General features: G+C 40.5%; 1 protein-coding gene across 2 annotated transcripts in view; it reads left to right on the plus strand.

Annotated features, from left to right (window-relative positions):
• The window catches only part of kremen1 (kringle containing transmembrane protein 1), a 63171-nt gene extending 44981 nt beyond the window's left edge, over positions 1-18190 (plus strand). Inside the window, exons 4-9 of one of the 2 annotated variants that reach the window (XM_031305664.2) lie at positions 2669-2793; positions 4346-4499; positions 5906-6238; positions 13163-13402; positions 13970-14054; positions 15077-18190. In XM_031305664.2, the coding sequence (XP_031161524.1) occupies positions 2669-2793; positions 4346-4499; positions 5906-6238; positions 13163-13402; positions 13970-14054; positions 15077-15236 (1097 nt within the window). In that variant the 3' untranslated portion in view covers positions 15237-18190. The remainder of the gene's footprint in view (positions 1-2668; positions 2794-4345; positions 4500-5905; positions 6239-13162; positions 13403-13969; positions 14055-15076) is intronic. The other variant, XM_031305665.2, reaches the window with a different exon arrangement.
• Positions 18191-19082: the final 892 nt, after the last annotated feature.

Here is a 19082-nt window from a genome sequence, read left to right on the forward strand (position 1 = left end):
CTGGGGTGGAGATTCTCATGGACAATTGCATGGCATCTACAAACATGTCACACTTTTCCCCCAAAAGCCGTTGTGCCTCATTCTTACATAAACATTAGAATCTGCAGCATCTGTTGCCCATGTAGAGGCGCTTTCATGCCAGCCAAAAAGTAAACATTACCAACAACTGGCACCCAAAAAACAATGCATGTGTGTGGTCTTTATCAAGGTAACTTCAGTTCATCACAGCAGTTTTGACTTAAGTAATGACCCTCTACAATAATGTTCAAATTGCATGCTAATCCATACTTATTTTTCTTTTGCAGAATACCAATATATTCCAAAATGCAATCTTGACAGCTTGTAAAAATAAAAAAAAGTTTTTCTATTTCTTATTGCCAAAAACTGGGTTCCAATTTGTTCACTGGTGGAACTTGCTGTCATCCGACGAGCAGCTTTCAACATGCAAATGTTTGAGAAGAGAAGACACACAACAACTGCAAAGCTCCAGAGACATTCAGTTCCAGGACAGTGTTGGTATACAGAATCAGGGCACAAACCATTCCTCCGTCTCTGAGCTTGTTGTCAGAAGTTGCAGCATATACAAAGCAAGACTCTGTTGTTGCACACATATACAGCACATGCTCTTGTGTAATATCTAACTAATGATCAAATGCTTTCTGTGTCTGTAGCTTTAAATGCTATTGAGGAGGAGAGAGGGGGGGCAAGGTGGAGGGTGGGGTTGTGGCCTTGACCAACTGCCACTTTGCTTGTTTGCAAGCCATGATGTCTCTCTCTTTCTCATGGGTGGGCCAAATTCTCTGGGCGGGCAAAGCAGAGAAAGGGGAGGTAACCTTCCTCCTTATGACCTCATAAGGAGGAGATTCCAGATCGGCCCACCTGAGCTTTCATTTTCTCAAAGACAGAGCAGGATACCCAGGGCTTGGTTTACACCTATCGCCATTTCTAGCCACTGGGGGACCATAGGCAGGCTGGGGGAACTCATATTATTGTTAAAACTCATAAAGTGAAATTTTCATGCCATGGGACCTTTAATGTATGTTCTAAATTAAACAGGTATAACGCTGTTATTTTCGATGATTCCAATTTTGTAGCTCGAGTACAAACTCAAAATATCTACCTCATTGTTCATTTTGAGTTTACAAGAGCGCAAGAAATTAGGAAGCATCAATCCCACTTTGAGCTCTGTAAAGGTGGTTTGTGCTTCAGTTAATTCAGGAAATCGAAATGAATTTGGAAATAATACAGGCTTGATAAGGAACAAGGTTGTTTTGTAATATCACATGCTTTTAATTTTGCATCCACGTTGTCTATCAGAGCACCATTGACAGCTATTTTGGGCACAGTCTTTTCTGTCTTTTCCTAATGATCTTGTTTGTACCCTGCGGTCGGGTGACACCAATTCCAATTAGACTGAAGAGCTTTAAGGGGGAAGATTTTTCGAACTTGCAGTGGAAATGACTTTCAGATTTTCATTTACTCCTGTTTTTCACATTTGTTTCACATCTCAGAACATGGAAATGAAATAAGAGTAAGCCTGTTTAAGTCGCAATGAAAAACAAATCACAAGTGGGATATAGACTGCTGGAGGCTTTGTTAGCACTTGCTGAGATATTGCGTTGAATGTAAAAACTATAGAGTCACTGCGCTGATTTTGAAAGATTGCATAGTATTTGATGAATACACAGTGGATTAAGAGAGGCGGGCTGATTCGTCTGACTTGAATATGATCTGGGAAGGTGTCAACATCCATCTTCCATCTGTATGGTCTGTGATCCATCTGTGATTGTTGGCCTATTTGTGTCATACATCCCCAGGTCTCGCCCAACAAACATTTAATGTTCAATAGTTATTGATGTGATGGGCTGCAACAACGGTGAAAACCAAGAGGGGGTAAAAAAAAAGTGAGTAAAAGTGAGATGTAGAAGTTGTATGTAGTTTCTGTTTGCTTCATTTTATTAAGGCTCAACCAAAGTTTATCCCAGGTAGCAAACTGAAAACTTTGTAACAAGAATTTTTGCTCATGCTCTAATATCACTTTTGTGTTTTTGACGGGTTCAAATTGAACCTGTGTTTAACGTAGACCTAAGGTGTAGGACTTGGCATCCATCCAAGCTTTGCCATTTGTCAAATACTGGAGCGCCTGGAAAGGCGCTATATAACATTTTTTTCCCATTTCTTGCCACATCAATCTTAAAAAATTGTGATCTCTCATCACACTAGATTCCAGCTCTCTCTCGCTATGACTCAAACATCCCTGTCCCCTTCACCCCTCTTCCCACCCTCTCTCTAACTACTCCTTGCCCTCTATTACCTCTCGCCTCCTCCTCTTCTCTTTTCTTCCGAGGCCAAATTGTTGGCTTGCCAGTTTCACACCAAAACAATCCAACAGAGGCTTGAATCCTTTTTGAGTGTGTCACTATAGATGGTTCTTTGGGGGCTATGCCTCCATGAGGCAAAGTGTTAATCACACATATGATTACAAAACTTAAACAACTTAGACGAACTTATGAGGCACATAAGGGTTCAAGGCATGCAGGGTGTAATGGGACATGGATATAAAATATAAATGACAAAAAACACCCTTATATTTGGGTATGATACAGATCGCATCTAAGTTGTTGTGTGTAACTGATTGTTTTTTCACCCTCGTCTTGTCTCCCTACAGTGCCTGGGAACTTGGGCTGCTTCAAAGACAGCGGTGACCCGCCCACTCTGTCCGGCACCAGCGAGACCTCCAACAAACTCACCATCCAGAACTGTATTAGCTTCTGTAGGAAGCAGAGATACAAGGTGAGATTGGAATCGAAAGTAGAACTGTATACAATGGAAAGGAAACCTGTAATTTCAGCATTATATTTGAACTCGGATTAAAGCTGTCAACTTCTGTAGGAGGAAGCTAGAAGAGAAAAATTTTTGTGACTCTTTTATCCTGGCGCTTGTACTGGGAAGTTCAAATGTGTCCCCTCATTGGATGAAAAAGTGTCCAGTCAATTGCCCATGTCATGTCTAAAATGGACATGGCTTAAAAGCTTTTATGTAAATCATCTGCATTTACAGGCAATTTCCTGACAGTTATCACCATGGTGTCCAGTGCAGTCTATACCCTCTTTATTCAGCCATCAAACATCCTGTTGCAAACCAACCAGCAGATGACAAATCATCACAGCATTTAAGGCTGACAGCTGGAAATGAACGGTTATTAGCCCAGTGGGCACCTCCTCTTCAATGCATTTTTCTCATCTCTGTATCTGGCATGCCATTGTCCCAGCTATAAACACTGCCAGGTGTTCGTTTTCTGTCTCAGCAGATACGGTTCAGATCCATCTGCATTGACAGATACTGACAGCCCCCCTCCCCTGTCAATTCAGCAGATGTTACAGGATGTGGTGGCAGATTGGCAAGCCTGCCTACCCTTGGACTGTCACCGTCCTTAATGTGCATTGAAACGTCAGTGCTCGGAAGTACAAATCCCGTGTGACTTTTTGACAAAGAGCATGCCTGATGAGTTAGACAGCAACCCATCGCTTGTTTGCTTCTGCCAGAAGTATTCACGTTGGTGTTGCTTTATCAGAAAGAATAATTTAACAAGGACGTAGATTGATTCATCTCCTCGAAAAGCACGGGCTCCATAAATTCCTATTCCATGAGAAGACGCAGAGTGGGAAATGATGCAGTACCTTCAGTTGTGTGAATTCATTTAGGGCCTGACAATTGGACAATGGTGTCCTTTTGAATGAAGGACAATAGCTCTTTTGAGAACATGCAGACATTGGTGGCTAGGTCAAGATTTGTGAAGGTTTTTGACGTTTCGCATTCCTGCTCCATCTTTCCAGAGCAGTTTACTAACAGTTTTGATTTGAAAGATAGGTGCCATTTCTGTCAGGTTTATTCTCTACACCCTGTGCAGCTGTGTTTGAAAGGAGGCCTCTAATCAGACTCAGATTACAGCATCTTGTAATCATGACAGAGCAATTAGGGCACTTTTCGACTTCAATTTCAAAGAGAGGAGCTCCATGCAGTGAACTCTTTACACTGTCACATAAAGCTGATATATGAAACAATGAAAACATGTTCATTTGAATGTGTTGTATATTTGCAAACTTGTTAGGTTATCATTTATAATCTTATGAGGGAAAACAAATGCCATTTTGAATATTTTAGAAAGATTATCCAAAATCTTCATGTTTCCTTTACAAAGTTTGTCTTCAGTCGTCGGACTGATTCCATCAATGTTTTCCCTCACCAGCACCCATGCCAAATGGATTTAATAATGAATAGTGCTACCAAAAGTTTGTTTTGAATTGCTGATGCAATGATTTGCATAATTCCTTTTGTTTGGCAGCTTGCCGGCATGGAATCAGGATACGCCTGTTTCTGTGGCAACGAAGTGGACCAGCGTGACCACGGCGAGTCGCCTAGCATGGAGTGTAACCATGTTTGCTTCGGCGACCACACCCAGCCCTGCGGCGGGGACGGCTGGGTCATCATCTTTGACAGTGAGTGACTGATCTTTGGTATGAATTCTAATGAATCCTGAGGGGGAAAAAAAAAATTGAATTTTAAGACTTCCAAAGTAATAAGGTAATCACTCATACAAATACATCTGTGGTAATAACCCATGTTAGTGCCTGCAGTTTGTATAGACCTGAGGTGAGAACAGGTCAGTCAAAAGTGTTATGTTAACTGTTAAGGAAGGTTCAGTTTTAGAGGTTGATTGCCATCATCATGGGGCATCGGTCAGAATGCATAGGAAAAGCCACAGAGAAGTTCAGTCCATTCAATGAAGATTTATTCAACAAAAGGTGGTGAGGCAAATGATAATGGGTAACATAACAGGACAGAACAGACACACATGGGTTGGAGAATCTGGGAAGAAACAAATAGAAATTAGAACTTAAAGTCAATATTCTGACATGTTCATCATAAAGTAATTAGATAAATTAAAGCTGTCATTCAAATAGACACGTTATCAAGAAATAAGGTGCAAAGTAAAACTCATCTTACCAGCTGCCACCCCATGTGAAGTTGTAGAAAAGACTGACTGGGAGGGAGTGCAGTCTTTAAATAAGGAGTGACCAGGTGATCTCACTCAGGTAATTAGGGTGGAAACAAAAGCCAATCAGTTGTGAAGACAAGGGAGGAAAGGAAGTGAGGTACAGGAAGTGAGGTAAGTGTAGAAAGCAAGTGTCAAAATAAGATAAAAAAAATAGGAATCTTTAGTACATTAACACCTTCCATCAAAGATGTTTTGTTGAATTAGGTTTCAGAAGGCACTGAAGTAAATTTCCTTGTCACCAACAGCCCTCCTTTCAATATTAGTTCAAAGTGTTATTGTCATATGCACAGTAAGGAAACATGTTTCCATGTACAATGAAATTCTTCCTTTGCTGTCCACAGAATTCCAAGCAATGTAAAATCAACAATATATACTACAAATATACTTTCCTTGCCCCCTTCTGTGATCAGACCTACATTTTTACACATTACTGTACATTAACACCTATTTATTATACAATATTTTACATAATTATTACCTGAGCGCCACTAAACATCTTTTTAATTTGAGATGTTCTAACTGAAGTTTTGAAAGTTAAAAGAACTTCATTACTAACTATGCACTAATCCAACTTTTTCTCTCCCAGTACCAATTCTGATTCCTTAACTTGAGGTATTTGCAGTTACTAAGTACTGATCTGATTTATAAATCATCTACTTAATAAATTCAGTAATTGGGCCAATACCAATCTGATGTATCAGTGCCATTAAATCCTGGGACATGATGTCTTATATCAAGGTACTCATGAGACCAAAGATAACCCAGTAATACGTTCATAGACTTAACAAGCTTTGATAGCAAATATCAATGACTATTTTCTTCTCTTTTTTCTGCTCTTTCGAACAGCCCGAGTTGGGGCCTGCGGTGGAAACTACTCCTCTCCATCAGGAGTGATCTACTCCCCTGACTTTCCCGACAAGTACGGGGCTGGCCGTGTTTGCTACTGGACTATCCAGGTCCCTGGATCCTACGCCATCCTCTTCAACTTCACCTTTTTTGAGATCTCCGACCAGACAGACATGGTGGAGCTACTGGACGGCAACACCAACCAGGTGTTGGCGCGCTTTGACTGGCGCAGCCCGCCAAGGGAGCTAGTGAACGTCACTGGTGACTTTGTCATACTGTACTTCTACTCAGACCGCACCAACCAGGCCCAGGGATTTGCTCTGCTTTACCAAGGTAGGATTTCACTTGCTCTCTGATATCTCTGGTGAGAAAGGTTGTGTCAAATCAAGAATGGTTTTGTAAAATGTGTTAAAGCTATAGTGCGTAGTTTCTGTCGCCCCCCCCATGAGGAATTCTAAGTAATGACAACACAACTGTCGGCACATTCACATGAGCCTTCCGTGATTGCGCCAACACGATGGACTCTTCAGAAGAGGTAATTATCTTTGCTCGATTTTATGCGTGCGAAAGTCGCCGGACGACACAATTTTCTGAACATGTCCATACTGATAAATACAGAGAGAGTTTTGTGGAGCTGATAGTCTTAATTAGCTTTCTATCAACTTATTTGGAAATGGCTTGAATGAAACAGACGTTCATTAATATAAAAAAGTTACGCACTACAGCTTTAAAGCCTATGACAGAGTATCATTTCTAATGTTTGGTTTGAGTTCTAGCAAACACTTGCATGATCAGGTCTGTTCTGACTTGTTGGCTCCATGATGGAGTTTTGCATGGCAGCCCTTGTTTCAACGGCTAACGCCTGTTAGCTCTGGTGAGGCAGTTGTCACGCCACTGGCCGGCCCTTTTCTCTTTTCATTTGCTAGTCAATGTCTCACAGCCCCAGGTGATACTGCATATTTAAATAATCTTTAGTTTTTCTAGGAACTCACTGTGTTATCAAGCTGCAGCAGGCTGCTTTGCTTCTCCAGATTGTTCCTTGGTGAAAAGTTGTTATGCCACCTACATACAAAATGCCGTGATAAGATTGTTATCCTCGTATTTTCCAAAAATAAGACTGTGAACTGTGAACAGGTCCTTGTGACTTGTCAGTCCTTCTCAGCTACATCTAACTTGTCAGACTTATTGGCTAGTTTTAGCTGTAAAAGGCTTTTAGTAAACAATTAGTCTTAGACAAAAAACATAAGCATCTGAATGTTGTTTCTCCTATTGATTGCTGATTAGGAGCTACCCTTCCTTAGAATGTTTTGTTAATATGGCCTCAAGCTTAGATTTATATTTATATTAATTTGAAATCAACAATAATTTGATTATTTCTGCTTCCTTCCCACTTACTGTAGGAGCAATTGAAAGAGACATGAACATCTCCATTCTTTGTGAGATGTGTTTGAGGCGAATAAGAAAAGCTGATCTTATTGCTGATAGATTTCTAAGATGTTTCTCTTCATCAAACCTCGCTGCAAATGAACATATTAGAAAAATAATGAAAGAGCCAAGTGACATGCCATAGTTTATTTCTCAGAATCAGGAAGGAAATTCTCAAAATCACTGCTTTACCAAGGTAGGATTTCACTTACTTTCTGGAATCGCTGGTGAGAAATGTTGCGTCGAATCAAGAATGGTTTTGTAAAGTGTGCTAAAGCCTGTGACAGAGTATCATTTCTAGCAAACATCCTGAACTACAGTACCCACCCTCAAACCCACAGAGGGCCACATTTGCATGATCTGGTATGTTCTGACTTGCTGGCTCCATGATGGAGTTTTGCTGGGCCTTTTCTCTTTTCATTTGCTAGTCAATGTCTCACAGCCTCAGGTGATACTGCATATTTAAATAATGTTTTGTTTTTCTAGGAACTCACTGTGTTATCAAGCTGCAGCAGGCTGCTTTGCTTCTCCATAGTGTTCCTTGGTGAATTGCACAGCGAGTTTTTATGCCACCTACATACAAAATACTGTGATGCATCGCGCCTTTTGATAGGATGATTTTGCTGCAGAGCAGACATACAGCTGGGGAACTATAGCTCACCGAAAGTTGAAAAAATGCGTTATCTCTCCAAACTAATGTGGAAAATGTAGAAAGACTGATGTGGAAAACGAAAAGCTGTCCTCTGTTGTTTTTTACTTACTGTGCATTCTCTCAGGATGAGTCTCAGCGTGAATAGTCTGAATGCACAGAAAATGATTTAATAGATTAATTTCTGGAGATATGAGAGAAGCACACCCTGATATAATTTAGTGTAGTTGACATTCAAGCTCACAGTTTGCTACACTTTGAGGCAATATGTCCCAATATGTCTCCTCCCTCACTGCCTCCATTTGTAATCCTGTCATTTTTCTTGCCCGTGGCATTACAGTAAAAACAATATCGGAAGGTGAAATTCCTCTGACCTGTGGACAGGCACGATCCTGTCTGCTCACGCCTTGGTTCTTGTTCTGCATGACACATCATGTAGTCAAGAAATGGAATCTGAGACATGATATGAGAAAAGGTCACCTCCTGCAGTAATAGGTTTTTTTTTTTAGAAAGATAGAGAGAGAGAAAAAACATAGTGACTGGGGTAAAGAGACAAATAATAACACAAACAGAAAGACAACAGTTAAAGTGCCCATATTATGAAAAAAATCACTTTTTCTGGGATTTGGGGTGTTATTTTGTGTCTCTGGTGCTTCCACACACATACAAACTTGGAAAAAAAAACATCCATGCTGTTTTGAGTGAGATACGGGTTTCTGAATGTGTCCTGCCATCAGTCTCCGGGTGAGCTGGTCAGAATCTGCACGGCTTTCTGTCACTAGCCGAGACGAGGGGCCTGGGGAGCTAACCGTTAGTATGCTAGCGCTAGCATGCTAGCTTGTTCTCAATGGCAAAACCATAGACCGTATATAAACTGGACCAACAAAATGTGATGTGAGCAACCTGTCTGAAAGTTGTAAGTCTTCTGGTAGCTGTGCCAAGAGAAATCTTAATCATTCCGAATCTTGCAGAGACGGAGAACGTAGGTATATGTAAGGAGATAACATAGGCACAGGCTAATTATTGCTAACTAAAATGCTAGTTAACATTAGTAATTAAACAGCTAATGTAAGTCGAAACTGCCTGCAAGCTTCTCCTGTACTATATGGTAATTCCTCTACTATGCAACAGTAAGTCGCTTGGTTATGACACAATTGTTAGCCTATTTTTACAATAACGTCTGCTACGGAGCCATAATGTGAGATACAAGGTAATGGAGCCTTTTATACATTGTCGTGTTTCTTTAGAAATAAACAATGGACAAATAGAGTCTTTAAATGCTTCAGATGTAAAGTTATTCACTGTCAAAGTTATGTCAAAATGAATGTCAATGGAATGCTAACGGCGGATGAGTGCTTTTTAGCATCAAAATGGCGTCATAGGATCTACGGGTTGTTGACAGACGCTTACCCCCTTGGGCAAAACACTGCTACAACACACACAAATTCACCCTAATCTACAAAATAAATTGTATAGAACTACTTACATGTCCCTGTTCTGCAGGTATTCCACACAAAGTTGGAAGTGCGCCCTCATTTAGAAGAAGTCTCCCAGCTAATCCTGCCTTGTACAGGCCAAAGTTGCAGAAACAGCTAGCTAGCTCATGTAATCCTTACCTAGTTACTGCGCATGTGCGACAGACAACAAAGATGTTACAGAAGTTGCGAGGTCTCACTCTGTAGCTAAAACAGAGACCTGACACAGGGTGAAAAGAGGATCTGCAGCAATGGGCAGTACAACAAAATATGGTGTTTTTTGAAAATTAAACCATGTAAACCTATTCTGATACAATCTCAAATTACAATTATGAACCTAAAAATGAGCATAATATGGCCACTTTAAAGTATCGGACTAAATACATCAAATATCTCCTCTGTGGCAGGCTGAGCAGTCAAAGCAGTAATTTCAGAATAAACGCTCTCAGATGACGAAGGCATGATGATGGCAAAGGGTTTCAGCTGAGAAAATGGGGAACATGTTGGAAGTTCTGGTAACATCACAGTCTAGTTGAGCTATATATGTGGAGAAAAATAAATAATCCCACGCTGCTTTAGCATCCAACCACCATTCATGGAAGAATGGATCCTGTCTTTGGCGCGCAGAAAATATGAGAAAAAAATGAGTGAAAATAATTACCTCTTGTGAAGAGTCCATCATGTTTTTTTAATCCACCTTGGCTACTAGCGTGGAGGACTGGTGGGGGCGGTGCGCAATCACGGAAGGCTTGCGTCATGTGGATGCGCCAACAGTTTTGTTTTCATTACTTAGGCCGGTTTCACACTGGCTGCATGGCGTGAGCGTGGCGTTTCTGTTGCGTGTCAGCTGCGTTGTGGCTGCGTGGATTTTTCTATGTCTTTTCACACCAGAAATGTGTCTGATGTGGCGCTGCTGCTATTTTGTTAAATTACATTTATATCTGCCTTTATGTCAAAACCTAGAGACTTTCAAACATCAAAATGTCATTTATTAATATGTATTTGTGTCAAAATGACATATAAACATCTTTTCGTATTCTATTTTGCCTGGAAACGCTTCCAACACGCTTGCGTGTTGCGTGAAAAATAGGCGTCGGTCCTATTTCTAGCATGCACATGTTTTTGGCGCGGCTCGAGCTGCGCCTGAGATGTGCGTGTCACGCAGGCAGTGTGAAAGCTCTAACCCAGGGGTGGCGAACCTGTGGCTCTTGAGCTGTATGCGGCTCTTTGCCTGCTCCAGTGAGGCTCTTACTGTGTGGCTGGGGGCTGTGTCATTGGTTGATTGTTGTTTTTAACTTTTCTGAAACATACAGTATTTCAGATAAGTAAAAAAAAAAAAACATTTGAATGCATCTGCCAATACATTTGCCAATTATTTTAAAATGGAAAATAATGCAGCAGAGTTCTGAGGACAGATTCTGCAACCTGAGGAAAAACAGCGGCCACAGATCACGTTCCTCGTTAACCCTTTCACTGCTGAATCAGATTGTTTGAAAGCCCCTCTAGTGACAAATGAGTGAGAGAGTTCTTCGAGTGGCCACAACCGAGTTCAAGCAAGACCTGGAAAGGATTGTGGATAACAAAGACTGTCAGGTTTCCCACTGAGTCAGTCTAAGTGAGAAAAAAAACTATGAAAACTGCTATGTATTATGACTGTCATCAGATCTGGAAGACACTGTTGCTGTTGTAGTGTGGACGTGCATGTGTTGTGTGGCTTTTTGCTATGGTGCGGTTTTTTTTTTTATACCTAACTGGTTGGCCACCCCTGCTCTAACCTGTTAACATGGGAGCCTGACACATGACACATGACACGCTCACACAACGCAGCCAGTGTGAAACGGCCCTTAGAATTCCTCGTGAAGGAGACAGAAAATACGCACTATAGCTTTAATGATTTTTCGAACAACTTGAGGTCTGAAAAGCATATTTTTGGTTTGATGAATAATTCTGAGAGTTGTGTAAACCATCGTCACCGGCTGACTGGATCTTTGTGAGACGTGTTCGAGGCTAATACGAAAAGGTGATCTTATAGCTGATAGATTTCTGAGATGTTTCTCTTGACCAAACCTCACTGAAAATGAACATGTTAGAAAAATAATGATAGATGTGAGACACATAAATATCAGCGTGTGACATGCCATAGTTTGTTTCTCAGAAGCAAGAACACAATTCTGAAAAAAAAAACAAAGGGATTTTAAATAAATCATGTCTATGTTTAGGTGAAGTAAATGAAAGGCAGAGGACATCTTATTTAGGATATTGCTTTCCTCTGGGAACACATAAATTAGTTAAAATAGTCCACGCTCTCTGGCACTGTAGTTTTATGAAGCAAGCTGCCACATCTGGTGCTGTAAGCAGGTTAAAACAAACATAATTTATTGCAAACACTTTTTGAATAATGTCTGGAGCACACTGAAAAGCTCTCATCATTCCACGTTTACAGCACGCATGAGTGCGTTTGCAAAGTCAATCTGTTTCTTTACAAACAGAGTTAGTATGGTATTAAATATTCACTCGTGACTCTGCTGTATATACTTTCAACAACATGATAAACATGATGTATCCAATTGCATGCTTGCTGCAGGAGCCCAGTTTATACCCACGGCCATGGGAGTGATTACAGGGGCGTTAGATGATATGTGTCCTCAACTTAGAAATTACAACAACATGACAGAGCTTTTCCTGTAATACATAGAAATAGTCACATTTTTAAGAGGTTTAATTAATAATTAATTTGATGATTAAAAACAAAAAAAACACATATAACACTGCACTGCGAACATTACATGCTCACAGGCTACAGGCTCATTTCTGTTGCGGCCCTCTGGTACTGTATAACACTTGTTTAACACACCACAAGATAAAGCAACACATCATCAAAACAACAAGTGCAGACAATAAAATCAGCATATAAATAGCAGGCGGCAGGGTAGCTATGTCAACATGCTCTTGTTTTCTTGGTTATAAAAAGTTAACACGATTCATACTTTGCAAAATGTAAAAATGAGTAATATATTTCCTTCAATAATCATGGCAGTTTGTTTGCCACCTGCTCTGAATTTCCACCCTTTACCTTTTGTTGTATACTTTAATTTTCATGGATAATTATATGCAAATTACACCGAGCTAAATAAAGACTTACTGTTTACAACTGTCATGGATTGTTATATAAGTAAATGTGATAGTGCTTAGCAACAGCGTTGTTGTTTGTTTTTTATTGACAAATATAAAATAATTCTAGTTAATTTTAAAGCAGCCTTTAATGAATATTTTTGTATAAACAATAGATCATGTCACTACTTGTATATGAAATTGGTCACATAGAAAGTTATCATCCAACTCTGCAGCTCCCCTCAGCTCTATGGAGCATGTTAGCGTCTTTTAGCTTTTCTGGCTTGCAACTTAACTGTTATGGTTCATTCTCACTACCAACCTCAGTGTATGCTACATGCCTCGCACCCAACAGACAAAGTTAGCAACTAGCTGGTGAACATACTGTAGTGGAGCATTTAGCTGCTAAAAGCCAGATATTGTTGGTGGAGACCAAAACAGAGCTAAAAGATGAGTGAACATTGGACTTCCTTTTGCTAGAGTTGCTAAAGTTTCTCCATATCTGCTTGATGTGTCAATAAGCAAGATAGTTTAAGAAACAACATCCAACTGTGTCTGTGAACCTGTCCAAATCAGCTCTTCTTCTTGTTTCACCAGCACTGAGAAGCCAGGACACCAGAACAATGGAGGCTGAAGGAGATGAGGAGGATGAAGGAGAGGACGTCTCCAGCACAGTGGGGCCCCAGCTAGCTGGTGCCATCACCGAGAGATCCAACAGCACCTCGAACGGACGTTCCTCCCAGATCCTCTATGTGATCACGTCCAGCCCCGGTAAACCGGAGCACAACATGCCAGGTCAGTGGGCTGGACGCGGCGAGACCACCGGCCACAGCGCTAGTATGTTAACACCCATGATACATTGCACCTCTCTCTACCTCTGCAGGGATGTTGTGGAAGGTTTCTTTGAGCTAGAGCCCCCATTATGCATGACCTGGTTTCTCTGAAAGTATTAAAATCATCTTAGTTTGATGAGAGGCTTCTGGAAGCTTGGGCCCAGAGGTACTTCCTGTGATCACACATATAAGTAATGCTACTTGACGCATGTTTTTGCCTGTCAGTGACTCATAACTGAAGTTACTTTGGGTCTCCCTGCTGATCACAATCAGGCCTCTTGTCAAAGCTGCACAGGGTGGGCTGGCATGTTCTGTGTTTTTTACTTCCTTCAAATATCACTCTTTCCAAACTCCGAGCGCTCTGTCTCAAAGGGCTATCCGATGTATTTCTCAACCAGAAGAGAATGCATCACCATTTCTTGACAATTTTCTGGCTAAACACTGCTAACAGGTTTGCCAGCAGTGCTTGAATAATCCTTCGCTTGCTCATCCCTGCAGTCTGCTTCAGTATGTTTTTATTACCGTGATTCAATATCTGATGTCTTGTTACTATGTTTCTCCTTCTCTGTAGTGTGGACTATTTATGCCCTGGCTGCTCTCCTCATTCTGACGGTCATAGCCATGGTGGCGAAGCTTCTGCTGCATATGACGGTCAAGTAAGTATGAGGATGTTTGAGGGGTGCATGATCAACTGTTTAAATGTCAAAGCATTAATCTATAGTATTTGCTTCATTTATGTTATATTGGAAAAAGATGAAGGAATAGGATGACATTTATACATTTAAGTAAGTGATTTTAGTCTATTTAGTTTATTCCTTCTGTGATTATAGCATATTACGATCTTATGAAATGAGAAATCTCAGGGAAAATGAATGCATCCTTTAAGTCACGTTCAGCCAAGCTTCAGTCAAGAGGGACATTCTATGATCCCACACACAAGTAATGCTACGTGACGCTTGTTTTTTCCTGTCAGTGACTCATTACTGAAGTTACCGCTTCACAGGGGAAATTATGAGATTCCCATCATTGTAACAACACAGGAAAATGAAAGAATAAAAAACAGAGAAAGGAAAGTTGTCTAATGAACACCTTAAAAGTTGAAAAAAAAAAAAAAATTGATATTTATATGATAATCCTCTTTCTTTCTGTCATTCAATTTTTCTGATTCCCCCTTAAAAGGAATTTACATAAATACAAAGAAGTTTAAAGTTGGTGCAAAGCCAAGGTTTTGGTGCACGGCAAGCCCTTTCTTTATTTTTAATTCCTAAAATACTGTAGGGGCCAAATGGTACAACATTAAATGATTTATTTTACGATTAAAGTGAAATATTCTAATCACAATCAGCACAATCTATGTTACCACCTTACGTAAAGTTGTTGATTTGAGGTGAATAAAACTAAGTATTTAGATTTTGACCATCAATAGTGCAATAAACATATCAAGTAGAAGATAATGAATACTATAAAAACATCCACCAGTGTAATTGCCATTAGTTTGTGTTATAATAAACCAGGCATGGAATGAAGGCACATTTTGAAGGCATTTTTTTTACCCTTTCCATTGTTCTCTTTTCTAATTCTTCTGTGCCATCTCTGATGTTCTGTTACTCTACTCTACTAAATTCTACTATTTTCTCTCTGACTCTTCTCGTTCTCTTTTCCTCATTTTCCTTCTCAGGTCTCCGAACATCCCAACGGTCAGCAGTTCAGACAGCTGCAGCCAGAGCACAGCATCCTCTGAGCCTTGGATCATCCTGTACCGGCCTTCCACCATCTCCCTCTTCAAAAAGAAGCTAAAGAACCACCACGGCGACCTCAGCCCCCTGGTGGGAAACTAGCACCACTGCTGCGCTCCACCGTTAACCAAACGCTACCGCCACCCACAACTACTCTGTACAAGGGCCGTCAGATGCCAGGTCCTCAGACAATGAAACTATAGGAGGCATTACTCCAACAAGCCAACAACTGAGTGACTAATGACAACTGACTGAGTGACTGCTACTAAATGGCCCGTGGGCCGAAAGTGGCTGGGCCCTCCCATCCTGCTCAGCACCAAAGAGGAAGGGGACATGCAGGGCTGTCAGTGGCCTCCGTGTGGGAGAGGAGAGCGAAGGAGTAGATGGAGGACGACCGGCAGCTCTGACAAAAATACAAGGACGCTTTTAACATGCAGGAAGCTTCTCTGGTTCAGCGAGGCCCGATTTCCATCATCCATGGATGTCCCTAACAATCAACATACCTCCAAAAACCCTTCCAGACTGCAGGCTCACCAGTGAAAACACAACATAGCCGGGTGCAGATTAACGGTTAACTTCACTGTCTGTGTTCAGTTTAGGAAACAGAGAGGTTTACCTCTTCCTGGTGTTTCAGAGTCACAGCGGCAACCAAATCTTCATCAGCATTAAGGAGGGGATGAAGACATGGAGTCTTTGATACACACACACACACACACACACACACACGCGCACACACACACACACACACACACACATAGCGTGTAACACTTAACAGCTTAACAGTTTTGTATAACTCTTCTAACTGCCTCATGATGACGATGAATACTTGCTGCCAAAAACCAGAATTCTCCCATCCAAAGAGTTATATATTTATTTGTCTTTTGGATTCCTTATGCAAAGTACTAATGTTTCTTTTTGATGTGTTTAACATGAAAACTAGCTTTCTGAGAAGAGGGAAACAGGACATGGAAACGATACACGAAAGGTAGATATCACAGCACTTTGGGAATGAATCACTTGTCGTAAAATGAAAAGATCAGAGAGAGAGAGAGAGAGAGAGAGAGAGCCCACTTGTTCACTCAGAGCTCATGTGGATTTGGGTGGAGAGATAAGTAGCATCGTTCACTGGGGGGGTGGGGGGGGAGGTGTGTGGTACAGTTTGCAGACAAACTGCCATTTAGGGAGGCTTGGGAAGATCTGAGGGCTTTTTCTGCTCGGTTGTGGGTGGGAGTCTTTCCGGTTTGATGGTGTTCAAGTGCCTTAAGGATCTCCTCTTCCCTTGTCTCAGATGCAGAACATCTGTTTCTTTCATGGTCTCTCACAAGAGTCTGCACTTCTTTAAAATCAGCGTGGATGTGCAGAGTTTCATTCCAAAATAGGATTTCTACCACTTAGATGTAAAGTAAAAAAAAAAAATCAGGCCACATCTTGTACAGTGATTGAAAGCATCAAATATTATATTATTTTTAAACATAGTGCACTCAACTGAACACCTCTCCATACTGGATCTTTAAAAAAAAATTATTACATGATGGACATTAGATGATTAGATGATTTTGCTTTTTTTTTCAAAATGAACACATAGCCTTTTGGAATAGAAGTCTTTATGTAGTATAATGGACAAGACTTTAAAAGAAATTGTTTCTAATTTCTGTGTGTGCTCTTATGTGTAGTCTTGGACATTTACTGAACATATTGTTCACATTAAGTTGTCTTTTGATTACAGGGAGGGGTGGGGGTATTGTTGTATATTATGTAATTCAGTGTGGGAATATTTATGTCCGCTCTTTCATTTTGTGTCTCGCCAAAGCATTTAAGAGACCCGTCTAAGTACTTCCTAGTCAACTTGGCGTAAAGGTGAAATGCATTTTTTCTCTCCTTAGACAGCCGTAAATTGCTTAAATTCTACAAGACACTGCAGACTTGGAACTCTTCTACTTGATTTCAGGCCAAAAGGTTGAACGCAAACAATATACCCAGACAGAAATATATCCAAAAGCACTCAATGGTACTATGCACAAGCTGACAGCAGGTTTGTAGCTGTGATAGTTTTCTGTGCATTGCTGTGACATTTAAACTACTTGTGAAAGGTCAAAATCTACTAGTTGGCCATTGGCATTGGCCTTTCCTGTCTTGGGACTGAATGTTTCTGCAGATGGTCACCCCAAAAAAATGTTTTATCACTGACAGGAGAAAATAAAAATAAAGGAGGTTTGAAACATCAATGCACTTACATTTGCTTCTACTTACAAGATGAAATAGTACTTATTCCCTTTTGCATTCAGTTTCAGTGAAAAGAAAAAAAAGTACTTGTGCAGCAACCTGAGCACTTGAGACAAAAGGTTATATTTTACACATGATGCAGCATCACAGTGACATCGAAGATTTATAGTTTTCCAAGAATAAGACAGAATTTGATTCCCATGAAAAAGATGGAGAACCTTTCTTTCCCAATCAGAAGTTTATAAAAATTGTGACTGTGTGCTATATTCTGCCTGTCTGCTCAACTGTAACTCATGTTAATTATTGCAAGACAAGAGCACATGCCCCTAGGTCTGTGATGTTCAGAGCAGACCATGCGTAGAGAGAGGGAGAAAAAAACAGCATAGATGTGAGAGTGATGGGAAATTAATGTGCGTTCAAATCAAACACAAGCTAACAAAATCTGACAGTTAAAATCTAACAAGGGCATATTTGTTTGGATTGCCTGGTGAATTATGCAAACTCCCATTTTCTGTCCCGTTCTCCAGTCAGCCGGAAAATTCCACTCTATCTTCTGAGCGTTTCCCAAACTGTCGTTGATGTGAATGTCCTGTAGTTCTCGATGACATGAAAGCAACACCAGAAGCCCGGTGGGAAATGACCTGGAGGGGCCAAAACATTGGTTTCATGAAATTGTAAATAGCAAAATAGTGAAATGTTTAATTTATACAGTAAATTATTGTTATTTTGTATGTGAATGGGATATAATCTATCTTTTGTATAAGTGAAGTATCTTTGTAGTTTTATTTAATGTGTCCTGGTTGCAAAATAAAACACTGTATGCATGTTTCTTACGCTTGTGTTGGTCTTGTTCTTTTGTTTAATCAAACACCATTTTTCTTTCATATTCTGCAGTGTGAGCATGGTGGGACATCTGCACCCCCTTCTCCTTTTATTTCTTTCTGTGGAGCTAAATACTTATCAGATATGCAAAATGACTCCCAGACTGTTTGGAGATGCACACACACGGGGGGAAGATTTGGATTGCCATGTGTAACCCATTGGTTCCCCTCCGGGATGAGGTCAAGCATGCAACCTGCACATTTTAGAGGGTAACAGCAGGAGTTCAGCTTTACAACTGGAACACGACGAAAAAAACAAACATGGAAGGACGTGTAATAAGCTGGAACACTTGGGATGTTTGAAATGATGATTTCTCAATTCATTAAAAGGTGTTTCTGTTTCTTTCATCAAGTGCTCACTTTGTTGAAGGACTGGTTTTGTTTCGGAAGAACTGTGCAACAGTATGTGCTCACTATTCTTTGGAGAGACAACAGGATCATGTGGAAGTGCATGTGCAATAGCGAGGGCTCACAATTTGTCAAAAACACAAAGTTGAAACTTTCTAGGTTTCCTGAAAAATGTTGTGACTGTAAGGCCTCCAAAAATCCCAAATCAAGTTACCTGTGACCCTCTGACTGAGACACAATTTACAGCAAAAACCTTGTGCAGAACTTCTTTAATAATTGAATTATCATGTTGATTCTCTACATTGAAAAGTCATTCAGAAATCAGGGAAAACAGAGAGCTTCGGGAAGGGCGGGACAGGCCTACTGGCAGCCCTCTTCCCCAGTCACTGAATGATATAATCAGTAGCCTAATATTTTTCATGAACACAGTATAGAAATTGCATAACTATGTCAACTGAATCATAATGAAATAGGGAACACTAGTTAGCAGTTCACA

This window comes from Sander lucioperca, chromosome 2, assembly GCF_008315115.2.
Source record: "Sander lucioperca isolate FBNREF2018 chromosome 2, SLUC_FBN_1.2, whole genome shotgun sequence".
In the NCBI taxonomy this organism is placed as follows: Eukaryota; Metazoa; Chordata; class Actinopteri; order Perciformes; family Percidae; genus Sander; species Sander lucioperca.